The sequence below is a fragment of the Centropristis striata genome, chromosome 11, assembly GCF_030273125.1.
Source record: "Centropristis striata isolate RG_2023a ecotype Rhode Island chromosome 11, C.striata_1.0, whole genome shotgun sequence".
NCBI classification, from domain to species: domain Eukaryota; kingdom Metazoa; phylum Chordata; class Actinopteri; order Perciformes; family Serranidae; genus Centropristis; species Centropristis striata.
In genome coordinates this window covers 31,141,310-31,165,837 of record NC_081527.1, presented here as the reverse complement: position 1 = coordinate 31,165,837, position 24,528 = coordinate 31,141,310, and the positions used below count along the sequence as shown (strand labels likewise).

Sequence of the window (24,528 nt, the reverse complement as noted above, 5' to 3'; positions counted from 1 at the left end):
AGCCAGTTAGCAAAAACAGTTTTGTTGGCTTGTTTCTTTTAGTCCATCTCTTTTTCAGTTGATTGGGTTTGATGAGGGAAATTCATTTCAACACTGAATGTCAGTTATTATGGCAACTAATGCTGAAAAACATTTGGTAAACTTGCTTTATGACATGAGCACGTATCAGTGTCTATTTTTATTTACAATAACAACTCTTACAACTACAGATTTGCTTCCAAGGTTTCCTCTCTGACTTTTTTTCTAATGAAATGACCACTGTGTCGAAAGTCAGAGTTCGCGAAAAATGCAAAACATCTCCTATTGGTAGTTATAACCCATTTTTGTGGCATTTTTTATGCTCTTATTTTGTAATTATGATGTTTCCAGAATAGGTTAGTAGAAGATTCAAAGCTGCACCATGAAATAGGGATTTTGGATCAAGATATAAAGTTTTACAAGTAGGTATTTATATTAAGATAAGGGCGGGGATGAAAGATTTGTGTCATTTGAATCTTTTGAATTGACATTAAATGCAGTCACATTAAAATGGGTTTTTAGTGATGGGCTTTTAACTGTGTTAACCAATCTCTCTGCCTGTTTGTTGTCTCAAAGTTCATTATAACATTGAGATTTTTACTATATTTTATTGATCATGATAATTATTTTGTCATTATTTGTGCTGCGGCAACACCTGCATTCCTAATAAAAGACTGTCTCATCTTATATTAAATAAATTTATTATTAATTTATTGTTGTTTTCTTGTACTTTACTCCTATTTTGTTCTGTTTCCTCTAAAAAAGTACTGTAAATTTAAATTGAGTTAACAGTCATTGTTTTAATGAATTAATAATAATAATTAAGTAAGCTTGTTCGGTATAAGAAGAATTGATTTGCTGAAATACATTTCTCAGTTTTATTTTCCTTTTTTTCCTCAAAGCATTGTTGTTTTATTTTTTGTTTTGGTGCAATTTGGTTGAACTTTTAAAACTGTTAAAAAAGGTTGTTTTGATAAGATATCTCCTTTCTTTCTCCATAAACCATTTCTATTTTCTAATCATTTTTTATTGTGGAATGTGATATTGGTTTATTCATTTTAAATTATTTGTTTTTACGACTCTGCTATATTTAATATATGTCTACAATTGTGTTTTTGTTTCTATTTTTTTTTTTACATAATTTTAGAAATACCGATTTTCTCAACACCACCTGAACGCAGCACTGCGTGGGCGTGTCCGGCTGCAGCTGGTGGGCGTGTCCGGACGCAGACAGGTGTAGAGACTCAAACCTGTGTTGTAGCTGCTTCTCCCTGTGCGTGACAAACGCAACAGGTTTCTGTTTGGTCAATACGCGCTTTATTTTTCTTTTCTGCGTCCACTCAAACATCACTTCAGGTGCTTCTGTGTTTACTTTCTGTGCCGAGGCGTTCCTCTGGGTGCTGCAGGACACTTTGCAGTCGAAATGAAGTTCATCCAGTTTACAATTTGCACTAAAAAACATTCAACAATTGGAGGAATTTTATTTTTAAGCACCATGAATGTGATTTGAAGAGGAAACACCTGTCTTACCTGCTGTGAACTCTTTATTGCTGCTAGCTGCTGAGCGACAGTGAAAGTTTATTAACGAGAGTTTTAACAGCTCAGAGAAGAAGGAGATTCAGACCAGCTTGTATTTTTGGACTAAAGATGGAGTTGACGGGGCAAAGGGCAACGTGTCTGACGCTGCTTTTACTATTAGGTGAGTTTTCTCTTGCATTCACAAAGTTTTACACAACTTTGAACTGTCATTGCTGTAATTTTGGGAAAACTCTTGTTTGTTTTTTGCTGCTTTGGTGAGCCAGAAATCTCTGCAGAAGTGTAAAAAATACATCTATTATCTTGTAATTTTACAAACAATCTGTCTAATATTCCTAAAATTGAGCTTTATTATGTCTAATACTAATTGTAGGCCTACAGGTTATCAGTAACCTTCGTGTATTACATTTTATATAGAGTCACCTAAAATGTCTACAATATTCTTTGAAGCGCATAAACAGAAGAAAAGGGGAAACATGGAAATAAATGCTAACCTTTTGCTGATGTATGGTATCTTATTTATTTTATATTATTAGAATAACACTTTAATATTATTATAGGTTCCTGGAGAAAGGCTGAAGTCACTTTTAAGGTGCTTTTAAAGAAGAATAACCGAAACAAGATCTATAGAATATGTCTATAACATCCCCATACAGAAATGTGACCTATAGAATAATCTATTACAAACCTTTTTTTGATATATGTCTCTTTGCTTGGTGTCAAAACTGTTTTCCCCCCTCATGGTTACCATCTAAATATTGATTTGGAAAAAAGTATGCGGACATTCTGACAGTAGGAAAGTGAGTTACTTTTTTTGGTCTTTTATGTGTGTTGGTGTTTTTTCCTTTTGCTCTAGATAAATGACCAAACATTAAGGATGATGTTTAGATTGCCAGAAGTATATGGACGTGCATGTCCAGGCCTCTCAGCTCAACTGACAGGAAATCTAAAAGCATTTGATGAGTTTTAAACTTACAATACCAGCATTAAAAAACATACTTGATACTTATTTCCAAACCATGGAAAAAATAAGAAAAAAGGCACACTATATAGGATAACTGAAACAGAAAAAGGCACACAATTAAAATTGGATTGTAGACCATTTTCAAAAAATAGCTTTGGTACTTTGATACCATGAAATATGGATATTATATTGATTTAAGCATTTGGGACTGAAAGAGTATCGATTTGTTGATACCTTTGACTTCAAGGCTGGGTAATAATTCATTATGATAATTCATGATCTTTAAATTAAATTGTATTGTGATGAAATCATATATCAAGATATCGTGATACACAATTACACTGTTTAAATTGATAACAATCACAAGGTCTGAGCGATATGATGCTAAATCATCAAAACAATTAAAAAAAGGTCTATTTCATGTATTTTTACATATTGTTTTTATTGCTATGTTGAAAAACCAGCACCTGAATTGCATTACGGCCTTATTTACGTAATATTACGTAAATGGGTTCTGATCTTTGCACAAGCCAGTGCAATAACCAGGAAAGGTGTGATATTGTGATATATATACTGTTATCAACATATGAAGTGACTTATATGAAGATAGAAGATTTTGCCCCTATCTTATATTAGTGTTCTTCCAAACTCGTGGCATCAGTTTGGGGGAAAGCTCTCTTTGTTTTAAACAACCTTTATCAGCTCCATGAGTGAATGTGGTCACAGTTTAGCATGGTAGAACTAGATTGTCTCGCTGATCGCAGCCCCATTCAGGCTCCTCTGAGAACTGCAGAGATGAGGCCTTATCGCTCCATCTCACTCATGCTGCTGTGCTGTAAATCCCTGCACCCACAGTCTGAGCAGCAGATTATCACCCACAGTCTTAAATGTTCTACAATCATGCGGGTGTAATGTTCCGGTGTCCACATACTTCTGTCCCTGCAGTGCCTCCTGTTTGTCCCTGCAGGTGTGGAGAAAGAAGCAGCATAACAGAATGCAGCTCAGTCACATTCTTACTTTGGTCAACATGAATCAGAACGTATTGCCCAATGTGCGGCCTCTGTGACTAATTCTGCTTTTGTTTCCTCCTCCTTCTTCTTCTTCGGTGATTAACCTCCGCTGTGCTCCTCCGATTAAAAGGCCAAATGCACATATTAGACTTTTGTTTTTCTTCTTTAATCCCGTAACCACAAGTGTGATAAAGTTACTGTCTCCCTGAGTGAACAGGAAAAGCTTGTATGGCGGCCTTGTGACTGAAGTCAACCTGTGTTTGTCTAGTGTGAATGTGTGTTTAACTCTTTCTCTCAGTTTGGCGTTTATCTGTATTTACTCTCACCTCTAACTTCACTTTACCTTTCTTCTAATGTCCCTGTTGTGGCTTGAATGATTAAAGTCTTCTGTTGCTCTTTCACATCTCTGCCTCTTTCTCTCTCTCCGCCACAATTAGGTCACACACACTGTAGTTTCTTTGTTGGCCAAATTTAAATTTTCTGTGTGAAGAGACCTCTCTGTGTGGGATTTTATCTGTGGGAGTCTGTGTCCCATTTCGGCTCCAGTGTAATCATTAATTGAGCTCATGAATCAGTAACCAAAGGGGGAAAAAAACTGTGTTAACCCCAGAAATCAAAGGGCAAATGTTTGTCTTTTTCCGGCTTGAGTTGTAGGTGCATTGCTTTCGCTCTCACACCCTTTTTTTTCTTTTACTCACGTTTGTGTGTCTGTCCCACGCTCGGTAGACTTTCAACCAGCTGTGATTAAAGAACAGTCAGTCTTAGTCATTAGTCGGTACTGATGACAGCTTCACCTCACTGATAAGAAACTACACGTCCACTGAACTGAAACTGAAATGTACATTTTCATGCAAAAAAATCTAGTAATATTCAGAACTTCTTTTCTCTCCATGTACAAGAAAAGTTGATTACCTGCACATTGTGTTTATTAAAAATACAATATTTGGGTAATGCCTTTTCTGAGCATCAAATTCACAGTCTATAAAAACATCTTTGTGCTAAAACCACAGGCTGCAAAAGCAAAACCTTAATTTCCTGACGCAGTTAGCACATCCATCATTTATATATTTATTATTGATATAAGACAATAGGCATACTGTAATGTCAAGGTTTTATTTTTATTAAATATTAGATTAATCATTTTTTTAATCAATAAGAGAAGTTCAAATACGGATTACATAATCAGGCAATAATCTTATATTTCTTCTATATATTCTCTTATATTATTTAAAGAAATAATAAATCATACATAATCTTTTCAACAATAGATTTCTGAAACATTAAAACAGTGATAACAGAATTAGGGCTGCAATTTATGATTATTTTATTGGTTGATTGATAGTAGTAGTGAAAAGTTTTTCTGTTTTCTTCACCTTTTTCTTTTTTTTCTTCAGTATCTTGTCTTGTCAGTTCAAAACAAAAAATTGTTTTGTTTAATTTTAAAAAGTTTTTAGTTAAAATGTAATTTTTTTGTATTAAAAAAAATATTGGTGATACAAATGATATATGATAATTGATGCAAAAGAGACTAAGGCAGGAAATATCCATATTTAAGAGGCTGAAAACAGTATTTTTTTTGTTGATAGATTAATTGATTGGTCGACTGATTGTTGCAGCTCTTACTATCGAGGAATATAAAGTAAATAATCTAATATACCAAAAAATATGACGACCATATGGACAAACCTTTATGATGGCACCTAATTCATCATATAACTGAGTCACAGTAGCTCTTTCTTCTCAAACAGAGAAACATTTTCTGCTTTTGAAGAAAGAATAAAGACACATGAAAGAACTATTGTTTAGTTGTTTGCACATAAAGATCTGTGTTCAGACTGTCTCTCCACCTTCTTATTATTCTCTGTGTCTGCATGCAATCAGACAGACAGTTTCAGTGAACCGGTGTCGGCCCGTAGCTGTCAATGTGTTTATCTGTCTACATACTAACCTGTCTGGGGTTTACCTCACCTCGCCCCCAATGCATTATGGGATAACGCTAAAGCCTGCTGCGGTCTTCAACAGGAAACGGTGTTTAGAGAACGGCTGTTTTTTAAGTGAATTAATAAATAAGATATTCTGCAGATGTCAAATAGATGAGAGTCAACTAATCATTTCATCATATTAATGGGTAATTAAAGGTTAATAATATCAGATCACAATCAATGCACATTTTAAAAGCCAAACATATACATTAACAGCAGATTATACTCTGATTTTATTATTTTTTGTTAATAATTTTGTTTTTAAATGATAATATGTCAAAAATATATTAAAGACTAAATAGTCTAAATTTGCATATGAAATAAATAAATACTGCTTTTATATACATACATGCCTATACAATAAATAAATATGGCTTTGAAAAGAAATAGTCTAAATTTGCATATGAAAGAAAGAAATACTGCTATAATATGAATAAATGACTATACAATAAATAGATATACCTACGAAGAAAATAAATATGGCTATTAAATAGTCAAAATATGCAAATTAAATAAATACTGCATTAAATAAATAGATATGTGTATAAAACAAATACATATATCTGTGATATTAAGTAAATAGTATCAATTTGCAAATGAAATAAATAAATACTGCTTTAATATAAACAAATGCCTATAAATACAATGAATAAAGATACCTATGAAAAATAAAAAATATTGTTATAAAATAAATAGTCTGTATATGCATATGAAAGAAAATAATACTGCTCTAAGATAAATAAGTATGGCTTTTCTAATAAATTAAAACAAAAATGGCTATACAAGCCTTAGTCTCAATATGCTTATGATAGAAAGAAGAAATACTGCTATAAATTAAATAAATATGCCTATGAAAAAAATAAATATGGCTATGAAATAAATGAACATGTCAAGAAAATAAATAAATGCCTATAAAATTAATATAGCTGTGAATTAATTGAAATAATATATTTTTTTGACATAACAAATTATCATGAATATGTCGAATTATTCTTCAGACAGATTTTTTTAATTAATTAATTAATTAATTAATTAATTAATTAATTGTTTAAGCCTTTCACTGAACTGTATTTGATGATTCCTCCCTCCTCAGCTGCGGTTGTGCACGGTGACTTCGTGGAGCCTCTTCAGCCCGTCACCAAGCTGCGCTCCTTCGCAGAGCATGAGACCAGACTCCCCTGTCACTACCAGGTGGAGGCGCAGGAGAAGGTGGTGCAGGTCACCTGGTTCAAGGTGCTCCCAGACGGCAGCAATGACCAGATCATCACTGCCCACTTCGTGGAGGGACACACGGGTAGGTTGCAGCGAGGGGTTAACGGTGGAGAGGGTTATGATCAGACTGGTGTACAGAGCAGTTTCTGCATGCACTGTTTGTACATGAGGTCTATAGTAGAGGTAGACCAATCCAATCCAATCCAATCCACTTTATTTGTATAGCACATTTAAACAACACAAACGTCTCCAAAGTGCTGTACATAAAATCAACAATAAAACAAACAATTCCATATACCAATCAGCAATAAATAATAAGTGTATAAATCTAAAATGATGCCATAAATAAAACAATACAATTAAAAAGATAAACATAGTAAAATAAAATAAAAGACGCAGTTAAAAGTAGTAAAATAAATAAAATAAATAAAAGACACAGAGGACCACAAAACTCACGCAGTGTTAAAAGCCAAGGAATAAAAATGGGTCTTGAGACGAGACTTAAAACACTCCACTGTGGGGGCTGACCGATATATGCGTTTTTTAACTGTATCTGCATCGTCCGATACGTGCTTGTGTTCGCCAGTCAGTTAGCCCATTTCACTGAACCAACACCAGGCAAGGCTCGGTGCATCATCTGCCATTCTCTGGTGAGCTGCTGCTGATACCGGAAAAAAGAAAATCATATCAAATATGTGGACTCATCTGAGGCGCTGTTGTGTTAATAAATGTTTCTTTTTTTGTTTAAATTGAGACTTGTGTAACATTTGTTATCATTGTGTCATTTTTATCATGTAAATGGAGGGAGAAAAGGCAATATCGGCCTCAAGAATCGGCCCAAAAAATATCAGCAGCACATATCGGGGATCGGTTAAGACTGATGTCAAAATAATCTGTGTTGGTATCGGCCTTAAAAAACCCGTATCGGTCGACCACTAATCTATAGTGCAAGCATTCATTCTCATGAGTTAAACCAGTCTCTGATGCATCCTTTGGTTGCATGGACACTTATCAGGCTTTTGTTTAAGAATTGTACCTTGATATAACGTCAACCTTGTGACAAATACACACAGTATTACAGTATTGTTGTTGCTAAAATAACTTTACTATTTACTGCTATCTTCTTTAAGCAAAATATTCCTTTAAATATACTTGAGTGAAAGCATCTTATTTGAAATGTACTCCATACACAGTGGCGAGGAAAAGTATGTGAACCTTTTGAAAATGTAGTTTTCTGCATTAATTTCTCATAAAATGTGATCTGATCTGCAGATTGTACACATAAGACACACTTTATATCCGTCTTCCTAGTGATGTTAAATATTTACAAATATTTCTATATGCGCAATAAACATTTATTTTGAGAGTTGGGATTTAAATTTGAGTTTACATTTTTTCATACTAGTATTGTATCAAAGTTTACAATTGACAACCTAATAATGTTAGTTATTTAGAATTTTATATCACACTGACACAGTACAGCAGTTGTTCTGCAGTTATGTCATGTTATGACAAATCTAGTTTGACAATTGTAACATTTCAGATTAGTTTCCGTCATGGTGAATTGTTTTAATTTAATTAGTATATGGCCAATAAATGTGCCTCTCCTCTATTGTGAGGGCAATACCTTCAGTGGGCTGGGCCTGACGTGATGACTGATAACTGTCAAAGCCAAACCTCATTCCAGTTTATTACAACTAGGTTCAACCTTTTTTCCTCTTCAAATCATTATTGGTTCACACTGTAGCTCTGTGATTAAAATACCTTACAAATCTGGCAGCAGTGCACTACAGTGTGATGTGATCATACCAGGAGTGTGTGTGTGGGATTGTGAGGTCACTGGATAAATGCTGGTGAATCTCTCCAATGTCTGATCATTTATTTTTCTTTCATGGATTTAATGCTTTCACTGAGCATTTCTCATTGGGAATATACTGTTCTCATGTTATTAAAGTGAAATATACCTTCCAATGAATTCATCATCACAGCGTTTCAAGAAAGCCCTAACATAACTTCTCATAACTAACCAATATTTCCACTCAGAGTGCCTTTATAAGCTGGATCGAGATAATATTTTCACTTATAATTGCTTTTTTCCTTCTGTTTTTCATATTAATTGTCCTTATTTTCTCATATTTTATGAAAACTTGAAGTCATTTCACATAACTTTATCTTCGTTTATAAATGTTAGTGTTTGTATGAACAATGAATCAATCTTTTAAATATCTTATGACTCTATATATATATATATATATATATACATACAGAATGTGAATCTGTCTCCATTTCTAACTATGTCTAAAATGTTTGATATATGCATATAAATCTTGAATATTAAGCCACTTATCTTTAAAAATACTATATAAACCTGATCAGTTATTCATTAATTATTATTATTATTATTATTATTATTATTATTATTATTATTAATAATAATAATAATAATAATAATAATAATAATCAATTAATTAACGGAACAATTATGTATAAAATCCCACTTTTCAAACTGCTGGACACTTTTTTTTAGCAGGTTTCCATTACATTCTTTTGCAAATTGCGTACTTTCTTACTTTTAGAAATGTGTAAATGAATTAAATTAAAATGTTTTTTTTTTTTTTATTGTTTGAGCTTTGCTTAAAGGATGCTGGACATGCTATCTGGCCTGAGCTGAAGTCTATTTTTTGGTCTCCAGAGTTCGGCCGTTACTCCGGCCGGGTGAGGTTTGAGAGCGGCAGCCCCACGCAGAACTCTGCTCTGCTCATCCCCAGCACCGAGGAGTCGGACGAGGGCAGCTACTCCTGCAAGATCGCCACCTACCCCAATGGACTCTTTGAGAGGCACATCACAGTCACTGTCTGGGGTAAGAATTATCTCCATCCACTCTCTCTCTCTCTCTCTCTCTCTCTCTCTCTCTCTCTCGTCTCTTCTCACACCTCTCTAATCCTCTCAGAGGTGCTGTAACGATGATGATAAAAAAATTTCATAGAAGAAGAATCCAGCCTGGGGAGTTCAGCAGGTTTACCAACATGGCCGCAAACATTTACACTGATGGAAAATCTTAAGTTTCAGGAGTTACAAAGCAAAAATGTATTTTTTTAACAATAGTCCTTGTAACTGCTTAATACCAAGTGGAAAATATAAATACATGTATGGGAATGTGGGACCCATGTACCGAGCAAGAGCCCTGTAGGTACACCTGCATATATTTTCTGTGCGGTACATCAACATCCTAGTACAAATTCTCAATAGTAAGAATAGTCACATGGCAGCTATTCAGCTATTTACGCCCGATCCTCTCAATTCTGCATTATCATGGATCCCACTGCATTTCTAGAACAAGACCCACCCTGCAACATTAGGATTGGTCAGGCCGTGCCTTAATGTTAATGTTAAAAGGCATGGAGGGTTAGTTCTCAACTGGCTGCATAGCTCAAGTTGGAAATCATGAGGCCATATAACCTGGACGTTGGTTTGATGCCCCACTGTGTGGTGGAGAAACATATGTTTTAATTTGTTGTGTATTGATGGGAAAATGGTAACGATGGCTGATCGGTTGCTTAGTTAGCAAAACACCTGGATGCTAATAGCATCTGCCAATACTTAATAGCTCTTTTTAAAATTATTAGCTGAGTCCAGAGTTATTTTTCATCCTGTGTTCATGGATATGGCCTCCAATGTTGAATCCAGTTCTCTTTATGTAGCCATGGTGCTATGGCTGAGTCTTTTGAGCAGCAGCCTCGGTGTGCTTCAAACCTGTGACTCTTTGCTGCATATCGTCCCCTGGTAAACTTTATTTAAACAGCCCAAAACCACAAATTTGCTACCAACAGCTTCACACCTTCTGTTCTCAGAATCCCTGATTTACAAAAGGAGGAGAAAGCCCAGAAAAAAATGAAAAAAGGGAGAAACTTTTAGGACTGAAAAATATGTTGTATTTAAAGAGGACACAGAGAGAAGAAACAGAATAACACTATAAGATACATTATTGCAAACACATGAAAAATATGGATCAGACAATATGTGGCATTTCCAGTGGGTCTTAACTTGATTCATGAGATGGATAACTAAACTACCAGTATTTACTAAAAATGAAGACTTGTGGTTGAGAATACTGTTTGTTTTTTTGTCATTAATACAGTTGCAGTGTTTTTTTTAAAAGTCGCAGTTCTTTATATTACGGTTTAAATCACAAGCTTAATTGCAACTCAATGTTAAATTGATTCTTTGGACAACAATACAATATTTGCTGATATCACAAAGTCTGCCACAATACGATTTTGATTCATTTCAACTGAGGGGCCTGAGATCGATATTGGATGTTGTAAATCAGTCATGTTCAGACCAGACTGTCTAGAAATGTTCAGTGTCTGCAGTGCAGTCATTGTCTCTTTGATAGAACGGTTTGGATCTCCTTCTTTGTCACTCACTGAGATAATTACATTGTCTTGTCAGTGGAACTATAACAGCAGTTGTGGGGATGCTGTTTTTGTTTTTAACAGATCCTCCTTCAAGTTAAACCTGCAGAGCTGCTATCTGTTCTAAATTACTTTCTCATGTTGCCGCCAGTCATCATCAACAGTGACAGTTCAGTCAAAAACGTGTCCCAACACGCCACAAATCAGACAAACCTACAGAGATACACGCACTAGTAACCAACAACCTGCAGCACTGAATTCCCTCGACTCCTGAAACTATAAACCATAATAAAGTCATGCATATTCAAAAATGAAGTCTAACCTGCCTTATTTATAAAACTATCATCTGCTTTGGTTCCTTTATGGTTCTAAAAAACATCTGGATTAAGGTCTAAAGTTTTTTCTTTTGTTTTTTTTATGCATCAGGATTGAACTAGGTGGTTTTATTTTGCCATGTTGTCATCACATCTTATTAAAATATTACATTTTTCCTCCATTTGGGCATTTTTCTGGATATCTTTCCTGCAGGAAATCTCTTCCCAGATACCACCTGTCACTCAAACACTGAGGGCGGTGCTATGAGGTCATGTATTTTGTAGTTTCTGTTTATTAAGTTTCAGTGTGAACAGGTGGTGCCCTTTTCTTTGTGTGTTAATCCATAATGGCTATTTCTGCTAATGCTAACTATCTGCTGTGTCTCCTGTGTTAATAATCCAAACACTGGGCGTTTACTACAGCAGAGGCTGTCGTGACCTGAGAGTGAATCACAATCGTGTTAAACCAGTTGGTGACAAAGAGTAGCAAAACACAAACGTATTGATGTGAAAACAACACAGGTGACATTTGACTGCATGCTTTTTGTCTTTTTGCACAATAACAACTCCACGATGCTTTTAGTTCATTGTCTACATCTGAAAATGTAGAATTGTCTGCATGGTTAATATTCGTACCTGTCAGTCTCTCCACCTTCTGTCATGGATTCCTCAGTAAGATCCCGGTGGCACCTTGTTTATGTGATTATGATCTCCTCTGTTTTCCTGGATGTATTTAAGCTCCTTTTTTATAACAATATTCTTATCTGAATCTTTCAGCAACAACATCTTGCTCAGACTTGTCCTTCAGATACAATCACAGTGACGTACTGGTTTAAATGGAGCTAATTACAGCTTCTTTAGGTAATTTTAGGTGAAGACAAATTAGCTTTCAGCAGGCATCAGGAAGTATTAATTAAACTTGAATGCGGTAATTGTTGGGGATACACATTACGCAAGTGGTTTAGCTCATCATTGTTAATACTAATACTGTCTCTACTCTGTTTTCAAATACAATAGTATTGAGTGAAGATACATACTCTTTAAACAGAATACATAATAGTATGACACAGTAAGATTATACACAACATCAGTACCTCATTAAACAGATATCTTTAGTTGTAGAGAAATTGGATAAAGGGTAAACTTTACCCTTTACTGATATTTTCCTGTTATTACTTTTTTTAAATATTTGATGATGATAAATATTTAATGGGTTTTATAAAAGGAATAATAAGGTTTCGTGTTTTTTAGCACATAAAAAATAGTATGCTTGGAATAGTAATTTGTGTAAAATGTGTTTTTTAAGTCCAGTCAGGTCAAATTTATTTATAAAGCACTTTTAAAAAAACAACCCATGTTGACCAAAGTGCTGTACAGTACCATTCACAAATATTCCAAATGAAATGAAGCCTGGATTTGAAAGAATCAATGGTCCGTTGACCTGAGGGACCTGGAAGTAAAATAAGGGATTAAACGATCTGTGAGCACATTTAGGAATTTAGAGACAAAGAGGAAAAGCCTAAAATGAATTCTGAACCAAACTGGAATAAAATAAAATAAAAAAATCTATTTAACCCTAAAAGAATTCATCCTTTAATATGTAAATATTCTTTCCAAAGAGTCAGAACTGCTGGACACAATATGTCTTCTACTTCGCTGCAATGTCTGTGTGCACTGGAGGTTGCTTATTGGACCACAGCTGTCCACAAAAAAAACAGAATTTGAATGCTACAGAATCCTCATACAATCACGTGATAAAGATTTAAGCCGTGAAAAAGGCCTTCAGGTGTCAAACTCGGCACAGTAAAGCTCCAAGTGAAGTAACAATAAGCTAACACATTTTTAAGTGAAAGGGGATTTTAAGTCTCTAATGCCTCTAAACTCTCCTCTGTTCCTCCTCTTCTTTTAGTTTTACCCATCTCGTACCTGGAGCCTGTGCTCCTGGTGGAGGGCCAGTCGTACCGCATGGCCGCCTCCTGTCGAGCCGTGGGCCGCCCGCCTCCCCGTCTCTCCTGGGACACCGACCTGCCGGGCCAGTCCCAGAACCGCACCAACGAGGGTGGGTCCGTGTCCAGCTACTACTCCCTGCACCCCCTGCGCAGCATGAACGGGAAAAGACTGGACTGTCTGGTTTGGCATCCCGGCCTGGAGCAGCCGCGCAGGATCTCTAACAGCCTGGTGGTTCACTGTGAGTACAGCTAGTAATAAGATGTTTAGGATGTCAAGTTTAATTATACTGTATATTTTTTAAGGTAGAGCTTGTCTAAGGGCAGAAATAATCTGACTTGTAGTCTGTTGTTTTTTAAAGTTACTATACAATAAATCATTATACTCATACATTTTGTACTAACAGGAAATAAGCAGTACAACCGCAGACAGACAAAAGTCAACTTGTGACTTTGGAATGTCATTTAAACTTGACTAAAGCAGAAGTGAAGATTTTATACTTCCTTGAGCTGTCTCGCCGCCGTCCAAAGTTGTGCCATGCTCCTCTATTTCCTGGGACAAACTGTGCAAATTAAGCATTTTTTAATATGGTTACTGATCTTTTTGAGTATACTGAGTGAAGTATACTGGTGTTGGCACTTATACCTCACAGTATAAGAGGGTCGTGGGTTCAAATCCAGCTTGCAGCTCTTCTATGTGAGGTTTGCATGTTCTCCCCTGTGTTATTGTGCATTCTCTCTGGTTCCTCTGGCATCCTCCCACAGTCCCAAAACATGCAGCTTAGCTTTAATTGATGACTCTAAATTGCCCCGTAGGAGTAAATGAGAGCTTGAATGGTTGTCTGTCTCTATGTGTCTGCCCTGTGATAGTCTGGTGACCTATCCTCTGTGTACCATGCAACTCACATCGAAAACACATGCAAGATGAGCGGTTAAGGGTAATAAATGAAGGAGTTTTATCAATCCTTTTTAGTGCAAACACTTGAAATACTCAAAATCTGCAGATCATTTCTGTAGCTCGGAGTAATTAGGACACTGCTTTTGACTCATAGCATGAAATTTATCAGCAAAAACAAGTTTAAGTAATCGCATTAATAGTCATTATGTTTCATTGAGGTGTGTTAGTCAGGAAGTCATACCAGAGCCCTGGAATGGGAACACCTCAATGAAATGACGTCATTATTTATTTATTGTTATTAGCCACAGCTACGCTTTTCCTGCAATGGCATGTCAACAAATCTGCAGTATAAAAGGTCTGTTTCACTCAAAACATAAACAAATATGTATGATGGTAATATTATCTTTCTGTATTCGACTGTTTTCCAGTATTTGCACAAAAAACAAAGGAAACTGATTAGGTGGGCCATGAAATGTGTTGCAAAACTTCTGCACAGTTTCCAAGTTGTCCCAGTTTGGTGGGCTGTCATGTGAATTATCCCAGGAAAAAACATATTTTTCCTGATCATTGCAGCACATATGCCTTAACTTGTGCTTTCCTTTGCACGGTTAATGACAGTGAAAGATTTGTATCCACCCTGTGATGTGGATGTGCTCCAGAACGTATCGGGTTCTTCCTTGGCTCGAGCTACATCATTCCACCAAGTTTCATGAGAAAGGGCCAATAGTTTTTCCTGTAATCCTGCTGACAAACCAAGCCGAAAACCTCCCTAGTGGAGGTAATAATTAGAGAATTAAACATCTCAAAGTAATTTCAAATACTTAAAACCCTTTTTTTTGTTTCCTGAGAACATTCTGGAGTAGCTCCATCACCTTCCACAGTTCATTTAGATTTTTTGCAGCTGTGAATACTACCTCCATTTCTTCTGTACATGGCATTTTGGGACAATAGTGTACACCCCTCAGCATGCTTTGATATTGATAATTTTCCAGCCTGAACACTGCATGGTCTAAAACTACAGGAGCTAGTATGAAGTCTGAAATGAGGACACAGCATACTGTACGTTCAGCTACACCTTCTCCACTGGGCTATGGGCCAGTTCCTTTTAGCTCCGCCTGCTAATGGAGAAATTAACCAATGGCATTTTTTTCACTCTAGTTGCCCTGCAGGAGATATTTGTATAGCTTAACCTTCCTTTGGGAAAATAAATGGGTGGCAGTAGACTAAACATTAGACAATATTGACAGGCTGCTGGGAAAGTCTATGAGTAATGCTTCGTCCTGGTGCAGCCGGGGAGAAGGAACCTAAACTTCAGTTCTTTCAGTGCTCAACAACTGCTCTTTGTCCAGTGTAATTTGACAGCTCAATGGCATCCAGGTGAATGGACTCAAATCAGAGTTATCAAAAGTCCGACTTTGCAACTTGACTTAGAGTGAACTTGTGACTCCACTTAGACTTTAACCTTTTTACTTGGAATGACTTGATATCCTGACGCAATATTCTCCCCACTTGTGCAGCAATCAACTCAATCCTCGTCATCTTATTGCCTAAGCAGCAGGTAGAGATCTGTCTGGCAGTGCTGATGAGCAGACAGACATCACATAACTACTCAGATTGTCACATTAATTTGTAAAGACTCAACAACATGCAAAACATTAGACTCAGAAACAATTATACTGTTCCAGCTAAGATTACATTAAACTTGGTTCACAAAGACTCAAAACTAAAGTGTTATACTTTGACTTGACTCTGGACTTCATATCCAAGTGCTGAGTCTTATTTGTGATTTGCAAAACAATGACTTTGTCCCACTTCTGCAGACTTTATCAGTGTGTGAACATAGAAAACGATAAAACAACAGCATTACAACAGCAAAGCGTTACTTTGGCAACTTCCTCTTTGAATCAGAATCAGAAATAATTTATTGATCCCCGTGGGGGAATTGCTTTGTTACAGTTGCTGCTGTATAAGAAATAGAAATAGAAATGTTTGTAATAAAGAATGATTAAAAAAAGTGCGCTACAGTAAATATACAATATAAAATGCAAAGGAAGCAAGTTTTAGAGATATGTACAAATATGTATATATGTAACAACAGTGTGACAAGTTGAATTATTGCAATTCTATTTAAGGTCCATATTGTACAGATTATTTATTATAAATAAAGTTATCAATCATGTGGTCATAGCTGCTGATGGGTGAAATAAGTCCAGTGGCCAGTCTGTTGTCTAATTGAAAAGTTTGATGGCGACAGGCAGGAATGACTTCCTTCCTTTGGATAAATAAAGAAGAAGAGAAATGGCCTCATCTAAAACATTTCTTTAAATGTCTACCATGCAGCATATTGGTAAAAATGTTGTGCTTCTGTCTGTGTTTCTGTGTCAGACCCCCCAGACGCCACCATCTCTGCTGGTACAGAAGACTGGTTTGTGGGTATGGAGAAGGCTGAGCTGGTCTGCAGCAGTGGAGGAAACCCAAAACCTCAGAACATCACCTGGACACGGTACCGTCATCAGCCTGTCTCTGCTCTCACATACATAGGCTTTAACTCTGTCTGGCTGCCAGCAAGAATCTGACAATTACATGTTAATTCAACCCTCTGTAATGCTATCTGCACTGCTAAATTGCTCTTTACATGGCACAGGAATGTGTCTCAAAACATACATAAGCCACGGGTAACACGTATACACACCGACTACACACCCGCGGACAACAAAGAAGTGTGCATGAATCTAAAGAGGGACGCCTTTCTCTCCTGCCTCAATTCATCCCGGAATAAAAGATACGGTGTCTTGTTGCGTAATTAGAAGTTAGAAAGAGAGCGGGGGAGCCTTTTTCACACGAGGGAGGGAGTAAGCGACTGAAGGAAGAGCAGGAGACACATGCTAAGCACTTAATCATAGTGCCATGCTTTAAATATCACTCTAATGGCTGGTAAAACACAGGGTCTGCACTTAAATTAGAGACACTGTACCAGCCATTACAGCTACAACTGAACATACAATGATCAAATGTTGTGTGCTGAGAGAGAAATATTTCAGCCATGAGGCAATCTTGAAATATTAAGATTATTGTGGATTAAACTCTTTCAACCCCACAGACCATTTGGCGCGTTTATCAGTACAAACTTGTACTGTGTGGACAAGCATTGTTCAGACCCAGAGAGGCCTGATTTATATTGTAGTCAAAGTAAACAGATCTTTGTTTTGATTTATTTTCCTTGGTGCGGTCCAGGGAATATCAATCAAACTGCTGTTGAGTTATTTCAATAAGATATCATTTTTTTCCCTAAATCAAGTATTTTTTTTGTCTAATCAATGTGTTGTTTTTTTCATTTTAAGAATGGCTTTTAGCACTTTTTGCAAATTGACTCTTCAAATAATTTAGGAAATGTGCTTCATTATTAGAGCTGCCAATTGGCAACAATGTTTTAATACGATACAATTCAGAATATTACATACGGTTATAGACTGTATTAAAGTATTGGTTTGTGAACTCCGTTTTTTAAGCCTGAGGTTTGACATTTTGGCCTTTGGCATCTTGGCTTATTGCTGTCACCATATTGTTTTTTGGCAACCAATGCATGTGCAGAACAGATTGGGAGCTGAAATGAAGCTATGTCATCAACTAACACTAGCTGACTTGGTTAACAACAGACTATCATTATTCAAAATGAACAGCCGACTCCTTGGAAAGTTTTAGTCCAGCCGAACAATAAGAAAATAATTTACTAATTGAACATCATGATGTATTGAAGACCTGTATTGAAGACCTGAAACTAGCAATTGAGATCATAAATGTATCAGAAAATGTTTACTATGGCTATAAATCAAGTGGGAAGTATGGAAATTTCCGATTAACTTACAAACAATCGAACTTCTTTTGCAGCCAGTGGAGTTGCCCCCTGCTGGCCATTATAAAGAATGCAGGTTTAAGGCACTTGTGCATTGGCTTCACTTTCCAGGCCCGGAATCTGCCACTCGATTACTATATATTGTGATAGTGTAAGCAAGGCCATATATTGTGCTTTCTATTTTTAATTTTAGGAAATCTGTCATATTGTCCAGAAAACTCCAACGTTTTTTCTTTTTCTTTTATGTTTTTTGCATCATCTAGCATTACTTTTTGTGCAATCTGCTACAAGTCTTTGCATAGAACTATCAATTAAGAATAAATATGGTATCAAAAACATAATATTGTGAGAAGTAATCAATATTTCCTTGGATCCTTATTATTTACCTTTTTTGTGATGACAAGATCATACCACTGTAATGCTTATACGGTAAATATGAAACTACACCCTGTAGCCGTTTAGCTTAGCTTAGCATAAAGACTTGGAACAAGGGGAAAAAGCTAGCCTGGCTCAGCCCAAAGGTAACAAAATACATCAATTTGCATCTCATTGCATTGACACTGTGAAAATCTCTGAAAAAGATTTAATCGACAAAGACTGTGAGCCAAAAATGGAGATTAGAATCTTTTTTGGCTGCTGAAGGTGGAGGACTCACTTTATCTGTATCATTTTCAACCATCTACTCCGTGTCAGATGCAATCTCCACCTGTGACTCTATTATAAAAGGCTGGTTAGAGGAGCTAGGTGGGGTTTTGAGAAAAAAGAAATCTGAGCTGGCTCCAGTTTGGGGGGGCTGCTGCTGCACAGTGAAACCAAAGGCAACATGACCCCTCTCAGTGGACCCGATCAGAAACTGGCTCTCCATTATGTGGCCTATGATGTCTTCAGCTGCACAGTGTGGGACCTGCTGGACTTGCTTAAATCCCCAAACCTAGTATTTATTTGGTCTATACGGATCAATGGGCGCCAGTTGTAAGCCCAGCAGGTTTTGCTTCAGGTGCAAGCGAATTGGTGGTTACACTCTGTGGTGAACCTGATCCTGTGTAGTGTTTATTTGAGCAGAAACACTTCCGCAATGCAAGCCACTCGCTGCCTTTGCTGCTGTTTTAGATCTGATGTCTGATCAGATATTTGTGTGTTTCCTCCTCTGACTCTTCAGCGGAAATAGTTTGATCTGGTATGCACTTTGTTCACTTTAGTCACCACATTTATTGTTACGAGCAGTGAGTCACAGGTTTCGGTATGATTTATTTTTTTTACTGATGGGTTCACCTCCTTTACGCAACATTGCCAATTAATGGTGATCCTTTTCCTCTGATTATCCACAGGAAAGGAGGAGCTTTGCCAGATGGGACCTCTGTGGTTGGAGGAAAACTTGTTTTTGGGCGGACCCTCCGCATGAATGACAGCGCGGTTTATGAGTGTGTGGTCAAGAATGATGTGGGAGTGGGAAAAGCAGAATATATGTTGACAGTAACAGGTAAGTTCATTTCAGCTTTGCTTGTGCTTAAAATTATACAGGATTCAAATGAGAAACTGGCCTGCTACTGTATTCTTTGCTGGTATTTTTCAAAGAAAAAAAAATGAGAGGATGGATACTAAGAATCATGAAACAAGTTGAGTTTTAAATAATAACAAAATGCTGATCAAATTCTTCTTTTGATTTGGACTAACTTTGCAAATTTGCTGCCCCCTTGTGATGAATAGATGCCATGAACAGATGCTTTCACTCAAATCAGGAAATGGATGCATTAAACATAAACATAAACATAATGTCTTTTTTGTGAGAGATATTCTTTAGATGTCTTCCTGTCCTATATATATAGGCATATATATATATATATATATATATATATATATATATATATATATATAATAAGTATACACTTCTCAATAAATTCTGTTCCCTGAATTATGAATTTTTGTAAATTTTTTTGAATGTATTCATAATTATCTGTCTCCAGACTGTTCAATGTTTTTTTTAATGGAACATTCCCTGAAATGTATAACCCTCCTCTCTGATTGTGAACAGTTTTTGGTAGTTTACCGGAAAGTAAATTATTTCTTGCATTGTTTTTAAAATTCTACCCGTCCTATGAATTTCCAAGCAAAAACTGTGTGTTAGTCTTTTCATGCTATCCTACACCATCCTAATAGCTCTTTTTTGTTGTATAAATAATGAGTTTAGCCCACATATACAGGAATTCAGCTATTATACAAGTTATATATGATAACAAAACAGAGTGTACAGTGCTTTATAATTCAAAATGTGCCTTGTTTTAATTTCTTTCAGAGACCTCTAAACGCACGGGCGAGTTGTCATCAGACAACCTGTTGCTGATCATTATTGGTGCGTCAGCTGCAGCTTTGGTCTTGCTCCTGGTCCTGGTCGTACTACTCGTAAACCGCCACCATCGACGCAAAAACAAAAAGCTTGAGATGCAGCTCAGTGAAAAAACGTGAGCTGGCCCACATTCCATTAAAAAGTATTTTCCATAAACTGAAAAATACTATTTTTTACCCCCAGCCCTGATGACAGCGAGACTGAGACTGTTTTGTTGTAAACTGCTTTTCAAACTCTCCTATAACTCATATTTTGTGATGTTTCATTTTTTTTCCCAGGGAGGAAATTCAAAGCTTCTCCCGTCAAGCCTCCTTCAGGAGACTGAACTCTGTCAGCACTGACCCCAGAGTGCAGGTAAAGACACACAGACACACACTCTCCTGTAGGGAGATCAGGTCGGCCGACCCGCCCCGCCCGACTGTACCTGGGGTGGAGCAGCTGGCAAGACAGCAGCCGTGTCTGCTGTGGAGGCCGATGATTACAGGCTGCTGCAGCTTCAAACAAATAACATGCAGTGTTCATTATTATTATTTTCTCATTCTGAGTGATTCATTTTATTCATCTTTTGTGTTCATGTTAACAAACTTTCTTTTATCTCTTTTTGTTTTTTTCCCAGCCTGAAGATTACGCTCTGCTCAGAGTAGACAGCAGAATGAAAAACAGTGAAATTTCTCTGGTGAGTTTCTCACTGAGGTTACACCCCCCAACACATCCGGTTAAACATAGTCTGTACAAGGGTGGCGGACACACATGGCCAGAGGGAAAAAGGTGGAGTGGAAGAGGAGTGTAGATTTATTCAGTCACAAAAAAATACACTCATTACGAACGTGACATGCTTTTGATAGAACTCAAAAGAAAAACCGGTCAAAGTTGGGACAAAACTTAACTCAGATTTTTTTTATTTACACAATGGAAAAACTTCAAACAATGTAATTTCAATAAACCTTTTGTTACTTGTTTCCCTTTTATTTTTATTTTAATATATTTTTTTAAATGTTTAAAAAAAAACATTTAAAAAAATACTGATTCCAGCTTCTGAAGTGTGAAGATGGTATTTTCTAATAGATGTATTTGGATTGATAATGATGATCAAACAAAATATAATAATAATAATAAATTAATTAATAATTACAATTAATTGATTAATCTAAAAAAATCAAGGTATTAATAAGTCATTAAAATATTATTTAGCATAATAATAATTATTTGGTTGCAGCCCTACTACTATGGTTACTAAATCTAATGGCTGACCAGAAAAATCACTCCAATGTGGTTTTGTAGGATTTTACTCAATGAACTAAAAAAAAAAAACCCTCATAAACTGGATTTCAATGGTGACATTAAGGTGATTTAAAGACAGAATTTTAGTTTAAGTGCTTTTCCATCTAAAGTACATCTAAGGAAAATGCTGAAGATATAAAACAGTCAAATTTATACCACAAAGTGGCCCCAGTAACCAGTTTCCTATTTTACCAGCTTTCTTTTCTCCATTATATCACACAGTTACTCAATACTACATCATATTAAATGGCATCATCAAAAAGAAACTGATTAAGACAGAAAGAATTACAGTTGCTCTATTGGCACAGTTTTTGCTGAGAGGAGTGATTTAAGAAAACAAACTGTTGTTATGAGTGTTGTTAACTGTTTGGGTCATCTCCCCATCTCAGGACCGGCCCATATACAGGGGCAGCCAGTCCACTCTGGGCGGGAAGTGGGGGCCTTCAGGAGGAGTGGAGGTGGACGAACTGGGACGTCCGGTCGTCTGGCACGATGGCAGAGAGAGCCTGAGAGGAGCCGAGATGGACGGAGAGAAGGAGGAGCGCAGGAGGAGGGTGGAGTCATACCTGAAGAGCAGTAACATGTCACTGGTATGTGTCAGCATCCGAGGGATTAGACTGAAATGCATTTAGTTTCGTTTGTCATACGGTATCATGTTTTATTTTTTATCTGCATCGTTGGTGTCATGGAGACAGAACAAAGGACTTCAAATTAAAACGTGACTTACCACTACAGACGTCCTTTGAATTCATAGACTGTCAATTGTTCCGTTATTGAAAAAATCCTTGAAATTATAATTTTTTGTTGTTGTTTATAATATTAATAATTGATTGCTTTTTAAAACCAACAAGTTCCAACAGTTCCAAATGTCTATGAACAAATAGGATAAAATGTATCAAGAAAAATATACAAATGTGGTCCAAACTTGGTTACAATTTTGAACCAACAGTGAATGCATTACAACCTTACAACAGAATGGATACCTGAAACACTCATTCTAAAGGCTAGTAAAAGGCCATGGAAATCTTCACTCTTCAGGGTTGCATTTAATGCTGCCAAAATGAAGAAAAGTTCATTTTCTTTTCTGTTGTTTTCACAGAACTAGTGGTGTATTATTGACCAACCTGTTGTAAAACTATGGTAATGGCTGCTAAAGCTTTAATATAAGGCAGATTAAACCACTCTGTGGGTCCACTTTGAGTCAGCTTCACCACCTCAAAGGTGGGGTAGACAGTATTGGGGTTGTTGCAAAATGTAGTGCAAAGTTGTTTAACTGAAGCATTTTAAGATGTACTCACCACCTTAATTGGATTTTTAGAGAAGGTCTTTTTAGCCCACTTTATACATTACAGCGATTTTTTTTGTCCAGATAAGGACTTTTGGACCTTGCTAACTTTTTAATTTAGGAAAACAAACAGTGTCAAATGTTCCTACATCCAGCACAGGTACTAGCTTTATTTTCTCTCAGAGAGGTAGTAATGTATTTTTATGCTGTTTGCACCAGGACTCAGGTCTGCCCTCTTCCCTGGTTCCCCTGAAGGCCCAGCAGGACGAAGGCGTCGGGCCCAAAGAACCGGACCTGGTCCACGTCAGAGAGGTAGACTCCCCACAGGGAGAGGACTGGCCTCCCAGCCCGTCGGTAGCGGAGGGACACGAGGATGACGAGGACAGCAGCTCCTACCAGCTCTCGGAGGCGCTCACCAATCACTTCTACTACAGCAATGGCGTCCTCAGGCCCAGGCCACACTCCAATGCCATTCTGCTGCACCCCAGAGGACAGATCATCTAGACAGCAGGCTCTCATCCAAAACAATGAGAGGACAGAATGTCTGCCTGCATTGAAAATGACCTTATTCTTTTTTCAGGGGAAGTTTGTTTTGTACACATTGACTGCAGAGGGTAATAACCCCCAAGAACAATCCACATGTCTATTTTTTTTTTTACCTCTGGCTTGAGAGTTTTTCATCCTTTACCCTAACCCTATGATACCTGGGAAGATTTTTAAAAAATCACTTTTTGGGGCAATTTATGCCTTTATTAGACAGCCAAAAGCGGAGAGATGGCAAGAAATGAGGTGAGAGAAGTTTTGGATCCTCAAGCCACGATGGCATGTAAATTAATAATCTTTCTCTTCTTGAAGGTGCAAGGAATTAAGGTTCCTGTTACACAATGTTTACTGTATTATCTGCAGCACTAAAAATCTTGCTTCCACTGCTTCTGTGACTTTAAATTCACAAAGGGAGAGTCCAAATGACTCCTGACTATCAACTACAGCCTTCCTTGTTTACATAAAAAACATTCAGGGAGAAACATACGTACAAGGACACAATTTCTAAGCTGTAATGCATGGCCAAGTCAAGAATTAACTGTACATAAAGCTATATATTTTCAGTTTGATGTAAATAAGAAGATAAGAAGTTAGTGTGTACTTTGGTGTATGTATTATATATAAGGAAGAGCTATACGTGTGTTTATGATTGTCATTAACTGCCACCTGAGAACCTGAACACAGGCAGACAAAGTTAACTGCTGCACATCATGAATGGACGCAGTAGACTTCATGACAAGAAATAAACAGATTGGATTAAAAAAATGCAGAAGATGAACTGTACAGTCGGTCAGATGTGTTTATGTTGTTGTGTAAATAATTTTATATTCAGTGTTTTTCTATCAAACCGAAAAACTGACATGTAAATGTTGAAATGTTTATTCATAAAAGCACAGCATATAAGTCATTGTTCTTTATTATAACCTG

General features: G+C 36.7%; 1 protein-coding gene across 2 annotated transcripts; it reads left to right on the top strand.

The window, feature by feature from the left end:
- Positions 1-1,159: 1,159 nt before the first annotated feature.
- Positions 1,160-24,504, top strand: nectin4b (nectin cell adhesion molecule 4b). 2 transcript variants are annotated; one of them, XM_059344975.1, is made up of 11 exons: positions 1,160-1,717; positions 6,604-6,804; positions 9,415-9,582; positions 13,361-13,639; positions 16,681-16,798; positions 19,477-19,628; positions 20,442-20,607; positions 20,771-20,846; positions 21,109-21,168; positions 22,163-22,363; positions 23,314-24,504. In XM_059344975.1, the coding sequence occupies exons 1-11, from the start codon at positions 1,666-1,668 to the stop codon at positions 23,560-23,562; spliced, it is 1,722 nt and encodes a 573-aa protein (XP_059200958.1). In that variant the 5' UTR covers positions 1,160-1,665; the 3' UTR covers positions 23,563-24,504. The 2 variants fall into 2 exon arrangements, with proteins under 2 accessions (XP_059200958.1, XP_059200957.1); XM_059344974.1 differs by having other exon boundaries at positions 1,166-1,717; positions 23,278-24,504.
- Positions 24,505-24,528: the final 24 nt, after the last annotated feature.